Source organism: Vombatus ursinus, unplaced genomic scaffold (assembly GCF_900497805.2).
Source record: "Vombatus ursinus unplaced genomic scaffold, bare-nosed wombat genome assembly UNPS02014807.1, whole genome shotgun sequence".
NCBI lineage: Eukaryota > Metazoa > Chordata > Mammalia > Diprotodontia > Vombatidae > Vombatus > Vombatus ursinus.
This window is the reverse complement of record NW_020954585.1, coordinates 34,198,979-34,216,547: the sequence shown is the minus strand read 5'-3', so window position 1 is coordinate 34,216,547 and position 17,569 is coordinate 34,198,979. Positions and strand designations below refer to the sequence as shown.

General features: G+C 38.1%; 1 protein-coding gene across 1 annotated transcript in view; it reads right to left on the bottom strand.

The window, feature by feature from the left end:
- Positions 1 to 8,923: 8,923 nt before the first annotated feature.
- The window catches only part of PRDM6 (PR/SET domain 6), a 153,109-nt gene continuing 144,463 nt past the window's right edge, over positions 8,924 to 17,569 (bottom strand). Inside the window, exon 8 of the mRNA XM_027874971.1 lies at positions 8,924 to 9,902. Coding sequence (XP_027730772.1) covers positions 9,788 to 9,902 — 115 coding nt within the window. The 3' untranslated portion in view covers positions 8,924 to 9,787. The remainder of the gene's footprint in view (positions 9,903 to 17,569) is intronic.

Here is a 17,569-nt window from a genome sequence, read left to right as displayed (position 1 = left end):
CATATACAAAGACATTCCTCTCTGCTAGAGCTGATGATTCTTTTGAAATAAATATCTTGTTGGAAAAATGCTAAATACTGAGTAGGGGGAAATGCTATTGAAGGACTCTCTCCATTAAGCCTTTCTTTCACCTGGAAAGCGAAGCTCAGTGCCCCCCTAGAGCCTGATCACTAATCCCGCCCAGGTCACAGTCTCAGAGACTCCCCACTTTTAGATGAATTGTGTGTGTGTGTTTTTCCATAGCAACATTCGTATCTCATTAATAGGTGACGCATTATACATATTCTGGGATGGAAGCAGCAGGACTTTTGTTTCAAGGACTTGGGAGAAGGCAGCCACGTGCTGGGGATGATTGACTAGTCACACCACTTGCAAAACAGCAGGCAGTCAGCTGGCCAATTACCTGTCTATTTTCTTATGTATATTACTTTTTCACATTCATTCTACCATAGTTGTTTGGTACTTTTATAAAAGGTCATATAACTTTAAAGCCAATACAAACTCGAATATTTTTCTCATAGTTAAGTAGCTGGAGTTTTTTTTTTTCTTTTTCAAGTGTAACAAATATAACAAAGGAAGACTAACAGTTAATACCAGCTTTCTTATAGAATTGCAACCAGGTCAAATTGCAAAGGATGCAGGGGAACTCCATAGTACTTGGCAAGGGCTTTTCTTTTCTCTCTTTTTTTTCCTGACTTTTTTCTTATTTCTAAGAGTAAGAGAGTTCAAATATCAACTCAATTTGAACCTTGATGTCTTGCTCTGCTCCACTAGATGGAGTTCCTTTTAAATTAGGGCATTTTTACCCTAATAGAACAAAAAAAAAACCCTGAAAATTGAGGGCATTCTCTGAAATCTGAATTTTAAATATGAAAAATCACAACAATATTAGGGCCTAATTATTTAAATTCTCTGAGTTTTCTACACTTGGAAAACTAGTTATGTGGGATTGGAAAGATAGAACCTGAGATTGGGCCAAGTCATCATAGAAATATTTTATTAATCAAATATATTTACATTTCTTTGTCATATCTGTTGAAACATGTCCCTGTTTTTTTTTTTATTTAAACACAATGTAGTCTTTGCAGATTATATCACAAGAACACAGCTACATGCATGACTTAGTTGGTTCTTGGCAGTTTTTTTTTTAAAAAGATGCAATTTTATGAAGTAAAAAATGCGAGCAAGCTGTTTACTTTTCTAATTACAGCATAATAATTAGTCTTATTACAACAGACAACCTTTACAGCAAACTGTACACACAATATGCACCAGCTAATGGAGAGTATTTGCACCTTCCTGATTGACTATTTGTGTCAAAAATTTCCAAACCCCACCTCAAAGTAGAACAGAAACTCAACAATGACCTTAACTGATTTTAATTTTCTTATGAAAAGTCTTTTGAAGATGTATTTGGGGATCCAATAAAAAATAAAATTGTAGTAAGCTTAAGACAAGCACCTTATAGTACCTAGTAATAAATGATTTTTAAAAGTCACATTTCATTCAGATGTCATTAGGATGTCAAAAGAGATTAGCAATTGGTAACAGGTAATTAGGTCCACTAATAGCCTTTGTGTTATAGCATAAATAAAGTTTGATGACATCAGATTTCAAGCTAATTCTGCTCTCCCAGAAGCAAAATTTTGCATCAACATTTGAGGTATTACTTTGCCACCCTCCAGATATTAAAAGAACCAGAGGAAGGCTTACACTGAAGTGGTGCCTATTTCTGCTGACTGCGTATTGACAGAGAAAACCACAAATTAACATTATCTATGTTGTATTATGTTTTATGCATTTTATTAAATATTTTCCAATTACATTTTCATCTGGTTCTTGTAGCACTTGGGAGTTTTGGAGGCACCCTGGCAGCAGGTAAGCTTTGAGTTTAACACCTCTGCTTTACAGCATACATAGTGAGTGAGTTGGAGGAGTTAAGAGAAAGATATAAAGGAAATTTGTATTCAGGCTTCAGAAATCAATCCTAAGGAATTATCTGAGGCACAGAGTGGTTAAGCAATTTGCCCACAGTCACACAGCTAAGTAGTATCTAATAGAGCACTTGAACCCAGGTCTTCCTTATGCCAATCTCAGCATATCAAGTAGTAAACTCATCTGAGGTGAGAGTCATTGTTTAGATAATTGCATATATATGCCTGGTAGATTGCACTACTTGCCCTTTCATGGACTTTCCCATGAAAGGAATAATTTCCTAGAATATTCTGTTTCATTGCTCACATAGGAAGAAGTAAGTAATTATTTGGTATGAGGTTGTTCAAAAGACAGATTTACTGAGTTGGTAACTACTGTATTCTGCATAGTGCAATGGTTTTGTTGGTAGGATGTATTTGGAACCAATGGGTCTAGTTCCACCATTTACTACTATCCATGTGACTTGGGGAAGTCTCTTCTCTTTCTAGATTTCAGTTTGTTCATTTATAAAATAAGTGCCTGGACTAATTGGTCTCCAAGGATCCTTCCAGCTTTAATCAGCTGCTAACTATTTTTTGACAAATCCTTGATGGGTATTATTTAAAATGAGTGTTCTCTTAGGCATATGGGCCCCAAAGGATATACTGAAATTAGATATGGAAATACCAAAAATTCTCATGCTGCAGATATCTATCATTAACTTGTTGGAATTTATAGAGAGAATTTTTCAATAGAACACCAAAGTGATAGACATACATAGTCTGGGGAAGGAACGAAGACCCTGGTGTGACAGCTGTCATGAAGTGGGACAGTATTAACAAATGCAAAAGAAGAACCCTGCATTTTACTGTCAGGTATTAAAAAGCATGTCCCGCACCGAGACAATATATTCAGATCTCTTGTGGGAAGTCCTAGTACTTGGGAATCCTAAAATTGGAAGGAGCTCAGAAGTTATCAAATCTGAGTCCTATCAGAAACTGAGACCCCATATATGGTAAGTAGTTCAGTCTCTGACTTAAACCTCCAAAAATTTTGGTAGCATATAGCAATAATGTGTTTAAATAATTATGAAATTTACTTGCCTTCTGATCAAACCAGTTTTGGGGGTTTTTTAGTGCCATGTAAATATATGTTTTCAAAAACCCCAGGATATATCCAAATTATGAATGGTACCCAAGAGCCTGTGGAATCCAGTGATCTTTCTCTTTCACAGCCTAATCTAGGATTATAATTACTCCATCTTAAGCCCTCTGTACCTGACTGCTTTAATAATGCTGTTGACTCCACAAACTTATATTCTTAAAGGACACAACTACACGATGACTTCATTAATACTTGAGAGGGATTTGGGGGATGGACTCACAGGATTCAGTCAGAGCAGAAGAAAACAGACTAGGTTGAGCCAGAGTCAGGATGTGTTTTTAATTGTCAATACTTTTCAAATCTAAATTTTGTACTGGCTATCCACCAATAAAATCTGTTGCCATCTATTTAACCATTTAAATTGCAACCCAGCATTTTAACAGGGTTTTCCTTGCAGTAGGGGATTGTAGCTGTTACTTTGTTTTTGGTTAAATACATTAGCGCTATAACCAGTAATTTTTGTACCCACAGCAAGTTACAAAAAATCTTGCCTGGAGCAAGCAGCTCAAAGTATAGTAGAGTAAGAACAGATGGTGAAGGGTCCTTACCTGGTTTGGGGCTCCAAGAAGTAAAGAAGCCTGTGCCATCTAGTAGCTTCCTATTTTAAGTAATTATTCTCAGTAACCGAGTGCTAAGCCCATTTCCCCCTCTACACTGCTGAAGGACTACAAGTGCCTTCAAAGTCCTCTCAATTTTGGCAAAGTCCTGGTTGTCCAATCCTCACTATGTTTCTGAAACGCATGGTTGCAGATGCCACATGTATCACAATATGAAGTCTGAGATTGCTTGCAGGCAGCATGAATCTAAGATTTAAAAATTATCAACTATGGTGACATTCATTTTAAGAGTAATTTTCTTTCCATAAGCATACTTCATAAATAAATTGCACCTGTGCCTGGTAATTAAAAACAGACAAAACAAAAACAAATAACGAAACATACTGTTTTCAATTAGAAGTTGTATTTATGACTTTGAGAAGAGTGAATTTTCTTTCTTTAACTGATTACCGAGAAAAGCGTTTGGGGAGGAAACAGAAGAGATTGCTAACTGCTCAGATGTGCCAGAGAAGGTACCAGCTTACTAAAGAAATACCAAGTTTCCGTTTCCTTTGAATCATCTTTTCAGTGCTTAGTAAAGTGGTGACCCAATGACAGGCATAGCATACTGGCATGCACTGGATCCCAGCGTGCTCATGTTTCGTCATAAGGGTGGTCTAGTGTTTTCTTCGGCAATTTCCAATATCAAGCCCGATTCTTTGTTCTTCTGTTGATCATATAGTTCCAATGAAACAATAGAAATCTTTCGCTTAAGAAGATAAAGATGTACTTTTGGTGTTAAGTACTAAGCGTATCTGTAGCATTATAGCCAGCCTATTTAGGGCAGATCTCCATAGTTGTTCTGAAATAGAACAGAAGCCGGCTTGTCCTCTCTCTGTGGACCTGGATCTCACAGCTGACTCGGAGACTGAGAGGATATAACCTTGGATGGCCAACAATAATACATAGCTCTGTTTGGGAAGTAATGTTGTCTTTTTTTCTCTAATTCAGATAAATGCTGGCGATGGCCAAATCTCAAAAGATTCACTCTTGGGTGGATAAATGTTCTAGCATTCATTTATTTCTTCCAGTTTCTCCAAACCTCTTAATCTAATGTGGAAAATCCCATAGCTTTCTGGAGCCTTCTGTTATCACCTAGAGCAGGTCTGTTTTTTTCCTTATCTTTTAGCATTTCACTTCAGGAAGAAAAGAAGCCTGTGAAAAGTCAAATGAAATCCAAACCAAGTAAGGAAGCCAAAGCCATTTCTTCTGAAAATTTTTCTTCAGATCCAGTGATTGCTTACTAATCCTTCTTCCCTAAATATTCTGCATCCTTAAATGTCTCTCCCATATTGCTGTATTTCAAATATAAGGATAACCTGTTTTTCCTTAAAGAAAGGACTACAAACAGCATGAAGAGGAATGGAGAGTTGATCATTTTGCAGATTTGTGAGGGGATCTTCTGTTCCTTTGTTTATAGAGCTGTTGCATAGCAGTAGTGATACCCTTTCCCCTGCCTGTCAGTTTTTTAGGTTAGGAATCCCAGGAACAAAGAACCAGCAATCAGCTTTTACTGATAAGTCAGCCTGTGCACACATTATGGGAGTGCCAATGAAGAACTCCTTCAGGGTACATAAGGAATTCTTACAGTAGTAATTTAAAAAATCAAAGCCACAATTTGCTTTTATCTACTGTACTATCAGAGTAACAAGGTCCTCAAGAAGGGTCCCAGATTCAATCAGGGACAATCCCACTGGAGGCAGCAAGCTAGGAGAGAAATAGTTGGAGGTCATCACAAACTGGGAAAGTATTCTGCTGTTATCACAGTAGGTGGTAAGAAAACAAGTCAAACCTACACAGGTACTTATCCTCTTCCCCCTCCACTAGTGGCTCACTGACTTCTTGGCATCATTTCCAAGATTTAGTCTACACAGGCAAATCGAAGCCAACCCAGTTATGCACAGTAATTCACTGTTAAATTCACTTTCTAATCAAAAGAGAAGAGATTTTTCTCTCCTCTGTCCTCCACATATTGCAATATCTCTGACTTCTTGAACCCTAAGGGACTGAATACTTACACAAATAATCACTCGCCTAGAATGAAAACACTGATTTTCCCAACATACAAACTCATGTAAATTATTTTGTTTTTTGTGGGGGTTACCTAGCACATCTTGTGTTGTAGGAATTGTTGTAGGAATTTCAAAAATATTGATTCACTAAATGAATAAGTAAAGGAAAATCAGTGGGATGATAAAGTAGACTTCTTTAAAAGAATGAGTTGAAATGGGATGGGTTGTGTCAAAGTAGAAGAAAATATTAGTTTGTAAGTTCCTGGAAGGCAGGAACCCCAATATATTTCCCTATAGCCATCGCATTGCTAACACCATAGCATTAGGTACAGCCTAAATTTGATTATGTCTATTAAATGAAACAAGAGCTGCATAACAACTTATCATGACCTCACTGGGGGGAAGTGGGGGACTTTGTAGTACAAGTCCTAAAAGAAATGCTTACAAGGAGACTTATGATATAGGCTGTAATAATCCCTGCTACTGAGGAGGCTGAGGCTGGTGGGTTGCTTGAATTTGGGAGTTCTCAGTTGCAGTACAAGTGAAGTTGATCAGGTGACCACACCAAGTTCAGCACCCATATGGTGGCAACCAGACTACTTGAAAAGTGGCAAACTGGCCCAGGTCAGAAATGGAGCAGGTTGAAGTTTCCATGCTGTTTAGCTATAGGGATAGGATCTAATAGTGGCTACTGCTTTTGCAGCCTTGGTGTGATAAGAAGACCCAGTTTCAAATTAATAATAGTAAAATAAAATACATGCTTAGAAAATATTCTTAAATATTGAAGGAGAGAATGCTCAATACTGCCTTTTAAAACTAGGAACACTCAGAACCCAATTCCTATCACAATGCAGTGATATCTATATTCTCTTTGCTTTACAACAGTTTTCAGAAGACTCTTGTCTGGGTGGTAAGTGAGGAAGAGATAATATATGCTGAAATGGTGTGTCCTATCTTGATAGAATATGATGTCCTCCTTTTATTTCAGTATAGTTTAATGGTAAGGATAAGTTGATAAAGCTCACTTCTGGGAGAGGCATGAGATAGATGTATTCAACACTATCAATATGGCTTTCCATATCAACCATCTTCTTCCTTCAGTAAGTAGAGTTTTTAGGTGTTCTTTACACAACTGTTTATTGGCAAATAACTACTAGGAGTTCTCTTTGCTGATGAAATCACAGGTCCAGAGGAATAACAGTAACCAAAAATCACCGCCAATGGAAGCTAGTAATTGTCACCAACACTTTCTCTCTCTGTGTTCCCTCACTGAAGTAGCAAAGTACAGAAATGATACCATTGTCTGGATATTTAAAGTGGACTTTTCAATTAGCTTTGAGTATCTGGATAGTAAACATTATTGAACACTCACTATGTGCAAGTGTTAGGGCCTGTACATTTCAGATGAACTTGTTTTAAGGCTGAATTATCTCAGTAATTATCTTAATTCTTAGCTTCACTCTGTCTGAGTTAGACCTGGCATCGTTTACAGACTTCTGTGAGATTCTTGGCAGTGTTAAAACTGCAAGTGTCCCCATATGCCTGAAAAATTCTGCTTTTCTATTTCCTATCTGATCAGACAGAAAATATTTCCTTGCCAAATTTGAGGGCAAATAAATGCCAAAAACTTTCTTTTAATAATCAAAGGGAAAAAATAGATAAGTGAGGTCAGAATGTTAGAAAAGTTGAATGAAAAAGCCTGCAGTATTCCATGTGTGTTCAGCAATAGTTAGCATAGATATCTCGGTTGTAAGGTCAATTATAACTGAAACTCTTTTTTTTTTTCCTTTCCAGGTTTTATGAACCAAGAGAAAAGGAAAGGTTTCTCTTTTTTTTAGTATTCAGAGACCAGGATTCACACGAGAGAAGCTGATCTGAGTGGCTGAGCCAAATATATCTAACTCAAAAATCTGAGTAACTAAGTAAATTTTAGGCCCCTCAACTGTAATTGTCTCTTCCAAAAAGTATACCTAAATGTGCCATCCTCAAATTATGGAATTCTTGCTCATTTGGGAGACTTAGCATCCTATATATTTACATTTGCTTACATGCATTGAATTAATTTCTGAGCATCTCCTTTACTCTTCTTTCCACTGTAGGGAGGATTATACAAGTGAATAAAGATCCCCAACACCTCAGATGGGCAATGCACATTTCTTCTTCAATCCTCTGAGAGGATAATACCTAGAATCTTTTTTTTTAATCAAGAAAAAGGACAGCAAGAGAGTATTTGGAAGAATTTAGGTGATTTAAGATTGAGAACTAGATATCTGAATTAGACAGCCTTTCCTGTGGCAGAAAAACTGCAGTAACATTTTCTTAAGAACTCAGAACTTAATAGGAGCCAAGCTGTAGCCCTGTTATTCTTTTTTAGATATGGAAATTAGTGGGGGGGTGTTAAAAGATGAGGAAGTAAAATTAGAAAAATACTGAGAAAAGGAAAGCATTATTCAGGGTAAGCATGTCATTCTCTGTCCCTTTCAAAATAATTGAAAACAATGCAATATGTTTCTATATGGTGATGAAAACAGAGAGCTAGCAGTTTGCGTTAGTCGTAGAGATGCCAGATGTTCCAACAGTGTGTGACTTAGAAATGCTACAAACAAGAGGTTTCTACAGTCAAGAGAATCCTTGGAGATAGAGTCAGATTGAGGAGCTAGTACCAAGCTGGGGGTTTAGGCAAAGGTATAATGGCTGGATGTGTTCCTGCTTCTTGGAGTCCCAAAGGACGGTAGTGGAAAGCCCTGACTGAGCTGTCACAGAATACAAGGTCAAGCTCTGTACCAGTTATACCCACAGGCCCATTACAGAGGGAAAGTGAACTTAGGTCCCTAAGATACCGACTTCCTTACTCTCAAAACAAAAAACTGTGAAATTTTGCCCACAGGGCCTTCTCCTTCTAATCTATCAGTCTTTAAGGAAGAGAATTAGTCAAGGGCCTGAGGAATTGGGCTGATAGTTCCCATTAATAAAATACAGCCCTGACCTCTATGGTTTAATACAGCATCTCAATGATCTATTCTTTCTATGCATCGTTTAGTATTAGGGTTTAAGCAAAAACTCCAGCACTCAGCGAATAAATGAGAAAGCAATCCAAGGCCTACTCAGACTTTGAGGGAAGAAAAGATCAGAAGAAATAACGAAAGCTTTGAAGGTTGAGCCTTGGATCATCTGGGCCTCTGCAACAATTAAAAAAAAAATACTTGAAACCTAATATTGGATATTTGGCTTCACATTGACAAACTTTATTTTGGAGTTTTATAAGCTAAAATGTTACTGAAAACCAATTTCCTTGCTAGCTGATTTGGAACAATAATACCGGTTTATGAAGCTCTGCAGTTTTAAAATGCCCTCCTTATCAACAATATCCTGACAGGACAAAAATAATTCCTCTGTCCCTTCCACCCTCTCTCCCGCCCTTGAATTTTACATCATTTTCTTCCTTTTCTGGGTTCTCCTTCTACAAGACCAAGCTGTTGAGGGAACACAGTCATGTAAAAAAGTGTGGAAGTGGTGAGCATGGAAACCATGGAAATGAAATGTCCTTCCGTCTGAAGTTAACACTGCTTAGTAAAGGTTCTTGCTTTTGTTTCCAGAGGCCCCCTTCAGGTGTTACAACTGCTATCAGAGTCAGCACCAAGCCAAACCAAAAGGAGCCAGCAGAAAGAAGGACTTTACATCATCTAGGTCCATTAAGTCATGCCACTAAAAAAAGTACAGTGAGAAATAAGTCCAAGTGCATTCTCAGTCATAACTGTGGGCAGAAGAACCCATAAGATTCCTCACTTTGGTTCTAAATAACAATTTTTTAAAAAGCTTTTAGAAATAAAGCAAATACATGGTGGGCCTAGGAATGTGAGCCGTCCCAGGTTACTTGTCCACTGAAATAAGTCTCATCCCTAGTCATAAATAAATAATTTCTTTCCTGGTCTCACTTCCACGCCAGGATCAATATCTCTTAACATCTTACTTATTTTATTACTGCTTTTGGTTTTCTGGGGCTGATTGAAAGTTGCTCAGAGGAAATCTTTGGTTTTGCTTAAGTGTCCGTGACATTTAATCATGACTTTCCTTGCAGTTTAATTCCAACCAGTCAATCAGTTAATCCACTTCAATTGATTCTGGGCTCTCTGTTATTGGCTTGCACTCATTGGGCATCCGTTGGTGTCGACTCAGCTGGGTGGCCTGCGTGAAGCTCCTCTCACACCTCTCGCACCTGGTGGAGGCAAGAGAGAAAATTGAGACCAGGGAGCTGCTCCTGGGGGGCGGTGGGCTTTGTCTCATCCTGCCTAATCAGAACAGACACTCCAAAGCGGCTTCAGATTTTACCGGCTCAAGAGGTTTAATTGGTGGCTCCTTCCAAGGCCTTGATGCCTATGATGGGACAAGGCCTGTCTGATTCAGAACAGAGGGATCTGTCAATAGGCAGGGGGAAGGTGATTTCTCCAGAGAGGCCTGTCCGGCTGTAGCTCTGATCGCTGTCAGTTCAAATAGATAAAGAACAAAAAGAGATTTTTAGGAGTGAGCCATCAAAGAAGCAGCTTGTCTGCAGTTTTCTGCTCTGTAACCCCAAGAAGAAATTGATGACAAATAGAATTTCACCTTCTGCTAATTTAAAACCAGAATTTCAACTTCTGTGAGTATGGGAGACCCAGGGTGTTCATCTCTTAGTTTGGAAACAAGAGGAAGCACTGCATTTGTTTGCAATGCTGTGGGAGGTTGGTTGCTTTTTGTATAAGTTGCTCACATTAACACAGCCCAGCTTTACTTTGGGCAAAAATACAATATTTAGATATTTTAAGAAAAAAAAAAAGCTGAAATACAAGTCCCTAGGGTTAGTTTACCTGCCCCAAGATTGCAGGACAACAAATGATGGGATGAAAAATGAGGTTCCTCTTCTTCACAATATCTCCAGTCCCTAATTGAAATAAGAATATTCCCTAGGAGAGTTGGCGGTATACCACAGCAGTGAGCTACGTAGATCTCCCAGTCTTTTTTCTATGTTCACTCACTTCAAAAAAAAAAAATGTTTGTCTCCAAACACCAATGCCCACCAATGGATGTAATTGTTTACACACAAAGAAGCAGCATTATAGGCCGTCAGCTATCATGTGAGCCACAGTGGTGCTCAGTGCCACTATTTGCCCATTGTGCACAACCAATTATCAGGAATGGCTGCCTTCCACATTTAGCTGCACTCCTTCATGCTCATAATTTCCTTTCCCCATATCTTCAGAGAAAAAGAAGCTACAGGGAATTTCCCACTATCACCTATCCTAAAATCCTTGTTCATGAAGTTATCCCTGTTTTCTGGTGCCATGTGTTACCCACACTGTGAATGAAAATCTCAACATTCATCTCATGATGATCTCATGATGAATTTAGACATTTCCCTTCCACCACCAGGGATTCAGGAAAACAATACTCTCTGCTACCTGCAGAGCATTTTGCTTTCTACTCTTCTCTAAATTACAGGTGTCCTGCCACCAAATAATTATTTGTGAAAATTTAGACCAAGGATTTGTGCATAGTCCTGAAATTTTTACATAGCTTTTAATGAGGAATTGTGTGTTTGGGAGTTAGAGTTCTTAGATGACGTGTTCATTCATCAGGGTCCCTGCACCTGCTGAGCGTGTCAAGTGTCCGTAAGTTGTGTTTCTTTGATTGTCTTTCCAGGCTTATTTTTAGCAGCCTGCTTCACTGTTAAAAACTGCACTGTGATCTTGACAAATGTAGAATGTCAGCTTTAATGTATCAGACCTATCAGCTCAATGAAAATAACTCAGAAGTATTGATCACTTAATGATTTTTGGTGTATTCATTAACGTCTCTGCGCAGATCATCCTCCCTCCAGAGCTTCTGAAGTGCTGATGACACATTAGTGTATTGCTGATTGTTTATTAGAAAACTGATTAGTTACTGGATTAGTGTGTCAAAATATACTACCTTTCATTGCTTGACAAACTTTCAAATTATTATATTCCTTTTTATCGTGAAGGCACTTGAATCAATTTCAGTGAGAGGATTAGCTCGGACAATTAGGAAGCATAGCACTATACCTAATCTGGGATTTTGGTTTTCCAATACTGTGGGTTCGAATATAGAGTGTTTATGGAGTAAGGTGTTCAAGCTAACATGTATGGAAGAAACCATGTGAGTAGGCATCTAGATATACTTTTTAGACTATCAGCAATAAGGAAAGAGCTACTCATACTAGTGCTGGCTAGTATGGCTAGCTGGCTAGCTGGGAGCTCAGAGACCATCTTGTCCAGTAGTTCTAAGCCTTTTTGTGTGTGTTTCATGGACTCGTAAAGCAGCCCATGGACCTTTCTCAGAATAATGTTTTTAAGTATGAAGAGTAAAATACATAAAATTACAAAGGAAACCAATTTCTATTGAAATGAAGATGTTTTCCCATACAAGTTCACACATCGCCAATGAAGGGGGCTGGTAAATATTTGTATACTGGTACATGGTTAACAATTGGCCATCCAAAGGGGAAAATGTATGCATACATGCTTTTACATTTAATTTGTATTATTAACATTTTGTACATCACTTTCTTTAGGCTAGACAATCAACAAAATAACAAATCAAGTTTTGATTTATAGCATTTGCCAATTTCTGAGGTGTAAATACACTGAAATTTTAACAATCAGCTCACAAGTTGGTTGGGGCTGGCTCTGACACACTTCTGGAATTAGTTTAAGAATGCTGCATCTATATTAACCTCCCCCTTCTACAGATAAGGAAACTCAGGATAAGTAGCTTTAGATTTTCGTCAAATGTAAGTGTAACTTCCTTCTACCCTGGGGCCATGCTGATTAGTGAGAGCTGACTACACCCAGTCAGACTCAGCCTCCCAACCACACTTCCCTGCCATCTTCCTGTCCTGCCACCCTGATACTGCACCCACCCAAATGAAACTCCAGCTCCCATGCTGGGACTGTGCTGACTGGGGAAAGCTCACTACATCTAGCCAGCTCCAGTCACCTGACTAAGCTCCACTGCCATCTTCCTTCCATGCTTCCCTGCACTTATTCTTCGACCCCTCTCCTCCTCGTGCTGTGGTGATATTAATTAAATCAACACTAATAACTGCTTCTGAAAAAGGTGAGCCAATTGATTGTACTATGGCTTTACTAACTATGCCTATGATTTCACTCTTTGCTGACTACCATGCCCCTATGTGTATTGTTTCCCCTATCAGAACATAAGCACTTTGATGGCTGGGACTGTCTTTTTATCCCCAGTGTTTAGAATAATTCCCATCATGTAGTAAGTGCTTAATAACTTTCTTTCCTCTTCCTTTTTCTCCTTCTCTCCCTCCTTTTTTCTTCCCTCCTTCCCTTCCTTCCTAAATTCCTTCCTAAGTATGTATGTGCAAAGAAAATATGATGGTAGTTCTCAAGATATAACTATTTTACAGGAAGATCATTGCTAAAAAAAAAAATCCTCTAGTGTAGTCTACATGTCTGATGCCTTAGAAAGTGAGCAGGTGAGTAGAAGGTGAGGGGATGAGTAGAACAAGTTCTGATTTAATTTGCTTTACTGACAGATTCACCTTCTTGGGAGTGGGTAGAGTACTAACAAAATCAGGTGAGTTAATAAATATTTTACATCACAAATCTGCACAGCAAAAGGTTGGGCAAAGGAAGTTGTGATCTTTTTGTATGAGAGAAAGTGCTCAGGTTAGATGCTCTCAGCGGTAAGCTGGTAAATGTTTAACAACTGGCTCTCCAGGGGGAGAAAATGTACTCATGACACTTTAAGTTTAATCTGCCCATTAGCATTTTCACCCTCACTTCTATAAGTCCAGACCAGGGAACAACAAGTATCGTTCCACCACTGTCTGTTTTTGTAAAGCTTGCAAGATGATTAACAAAACAATAAATCAAACCCCAGTTCATAATGCTCACTAGTTTCCAAGGTGTAAATGCTCACCCTGAAAATTTAACACTCTCTCCTGTAGGTACTAGCTCTAGAATGCCCTTGGGTGTTTATGAGTTGATGGAATACATCCCTTTCTCTGATATCATTTCCTGAATTCGAAAGTAAACACACAGCAAAAATTATAAGTTAAAATACAGCCCTGTACTGGCAAACTAATCCTGATCAATTTTCAAGCCAGGGCAGATCTGTCTTTTTATTTCATAGCAGTGTGATGGGATGAAGAGGAAAAGATGATGATGTTAATGGCAAAGTAGTGGAAAAGAAGGACATATTCTTGAACGTTTCCTTGTGCACTCCACAGACAAGAATGGGATGGGAGTAATGTATTTCATATTCTGAATTGGTTTGCAGATGGCAGAGTTTTTGACAGTGAAGCCAGAAAGTTTGACATGAAACCAGAAAGTCCTAAAAATGATAGCAAAGAAAAATGAAATAATCTTGGTCCTTGACTTTGTATCAGTCTGAAAGTCAAAAGACTAGATTTGAGCTCATTCTTCACTTAAGTAGGTGGCTGATCAGTTTCAGCCAGTCAATAATCATGTATTGTCTACTATGTGTCAGACACAGTCAAACACTGGGGATACAAAAATGAGGCAAAAGATAATTTCTGCCCTCAAGGAGCTTACAATCTAGTGAGGGAGACAAGAAGCAAATAAAAAAAAAATACACAATTAAGTCATATACAGGATAAAGAGGAAATAATTAAGAGTGAAGACACTAGAATTAAGAGGTATCAGGAAAGACTTCCTGTAGAAGATGAGATTTTAGTTGGAACCTACAGGAAGTTGGGGAAAGCAGAAGGTAGAAATGAGGAGGAAGAACATTCCAGGCTTGGAGGATGGCCAGAGAAAATGCTTGGAGCCAAGAGATGGAGTACGTTGTTCATGGAATAGCAAGGAGGTCAGTCTTTGTAATTATGCTATAAGGAGTGGAGGTGGTGGCGTTCACATTCACATTCACACACACATACACACACACATGCATGTATGCATGCTTGTACACACATGCACACACACCTCAATTAATTTCATTAAGATCAAGATACCTCAGTTGAGGTATATCACAGAATCAATCAATAGACTTGATTAGATTTTAATGTGAAAAAAAGCTTAATCTCTACTATGATCCATTTATCAGGTACAAACTGTCTCTCAAGAAGGAAATATTGTGATTGGTTGAGAGAAGGAGTTATGCCTCTGGGACCTATAGATAAAAACAAACTCAATTCATGTGTTCAACAGTTTGGGAGTAGGAGGATTCTAGCCCTAGGAATATCTTACGAAGGAAGACTCCTTTACCTGTATAAGAAAGCAACAAGGAAAGGACCATTTCTTTGAAGCTACTGTACCAGTAGTTTACCGTGCACCCGTCTGGAAGCAGAGATAGACTAAGAAAGACACAAATATGGAGAGATAGTCACCCAAGAGAAGAGATAGCTTCAGAAAGCTTAACGCTGGGGTGGGAAACCTGCAGCCTCAAGGCCACACCCTTGGCCTAATTCTTCATGGTAGAGATGAGTGATAGCTATGAACTTAAGAAATAAGCAAATATTGGAAGGTAGCTGATCAAACTGTCCAGCAAAGAGCTGTACCCAATAGAAGCTGCGTGAGGACCCTACAAAGAGAAAAAGGACCTCTCTACCAAGAGTTGTGAGTTCCCCATTCCATATATTTCCCACTACCATCATACTCGAAACTTAAGCCCACTCTCCCCTCCTATGTGTTTGTGGGACGGTCTGCCCCAGACTTTTGAGGGGAACGTTTTGTACCAACTCATCTTACAATACCACCTTAATGCATGTCTTTGCTAAAAGTGAATTTGCAATTCACTGATTGTTAATGGAAAGCTTACTAGTGGCACAGCTAATAAGCTGTATTAACAAGTTATTAAGAGCTTTCTTACTACTAAAGATAATTTAGGATTTACCTTATGCTAAAAAGAAGAGAAAAAATGGGATATTTTTATAATTCAAAATGGAAGCAGCAAAAATGCTAAACCCATACCACATATTTGTCAAACTGAATTGAATACTACATTTTGCCCTGGGTCAAAGGCCCAGCAAACAGGTAGGTAGTAACTCAATGCAAGTTTATTTATTTGCCTCTGATGTTGGAACCAAATATTTAAGGTATAAAATACTAAGGTAAGTTATTTTCTTTTTGTAACCAAGATAGAGATGAAGAACATTTCCTTGAATAGATTTATGGCCTGACTGCAGATTCCAAAGGCAAAAGCATGAGGTAGGCATCAAATTAGTTATGTGGAGTATTTTGAGGTTTGCCCAGTTATAATGAAGAGAGAGAACGCTGTCCTCATTACACATTTTCTCTGACTTGCAATAATTCAAAAATAGTTATATGACCAGCTAGCTCCCCATGACCTCCTAGGCCTACATATCCTGCAAAATAAACCAAGCTCTGACCTTCTCATTTTTGGTAAATTTCTATTCATTCTTGAGAGTACAGTTTAGGGCCAGATTTGGATACTGTGATCTACACCTAAGATCTATGATGTATAATTAATAATAATAATGATGCACATTTTATGGGGCTTTACTGTTTATAAAATACTTCTCCCACAATATCCTTTTGAGTCGAGAAATGTGCTCTTTAGTAAATGTTGATATTTATTAGATTGCAAAGCTATAGCAAAGCAATAAAAGGAATTCAGACCTCTTGACTTTAAATCTCATCCCTTGTTAGCTACTTAAGTTTTTCGTTTTTTGTTTCTGCTTCTATAATCCTCACCAACTTCAAAAAATCACTTTAGCAAAAGTCTCCTAATAAATTTCAGCATTTGTTTTCACTTGATGCCTTATACTGAAGATCTCTTGCCCAAACAGAGAAAAGAACCTTAGAAAAGAAACCTTATTTTATACACATGTACATACATATATACATAAATACATACATACAGAGATTGCATAGCTTATTAGAGAGATGGCCAGCCTTGGAAATAGAAGACTTGGGTTCAAGTCTTTACTCTGACACACATTAGTTGTGTATACAAGAGCCAGTCATGTAATATCTCAGTTACCCAGGAAACTTTCTAAATCTCAGATGAGTTTCTGGTCTGCAACAGTAAAGGGAATTCTTTACATTGATGAAATCAAAAGCCTGGACCCTCCCCTACTGCACATGTCTATGTCCCAATTAAGACATTGGATACCCAATTATCAGAGATGTACATACACACACACACACACACACACACACACACTCAGCAAAGGCAGCCTAATGGATGGAAAGCTGGTCTCAAAGTCAGAAAGACCATGTTCATATCCTGCCTCTGACCTACACAAGCTGTGTGACCCTGGGCAAGTTATTTAAACTCTTAGCACTCTAGGAAACTCTCTAAAAATATAAGTTGTAATAAGTTATAGGGAAGATGCCATCCTACATTGATAGAGGGGATTTCTTTACCCTAGTATTTCCAATACCTGTGAAATCAGAGATCTAGTCTTTATCCCTAAACACATGCCTATATACACATACACAAATACACTCACACACATACACAAGGCATACTATTTAAAAGCTTCACCTTTTCAAATGCAGTTTTCTTCTTGTAAGATACAGTCTTTAAGTTAATCCCCATTAGATGTATAAATAAAATTAATGTTTATTATGAATCCCATTTTGCTGCAGTGGGAATTTTTTGAATGTTTTGTAAGATGGTATAATGACATCTCTGTAATATTGATGAAATCCAAATGGGTATGGGCATCTATGAACTACACATGACTGCCTCAGGACTGCTCAATGCTGAGACTGAATAGTATAGATAAAAGGACTTAACTTTCCATTTTCCTTACAGAAAGGTGAATGGCTTCCTAGACAGCTCTTCCCTAGGAATGTAGCATATCGTGAAGGAAAACTACAAATAGCATGAAGATACCTTGACATGAGCAATAACAGAAGAAAAAAAAAA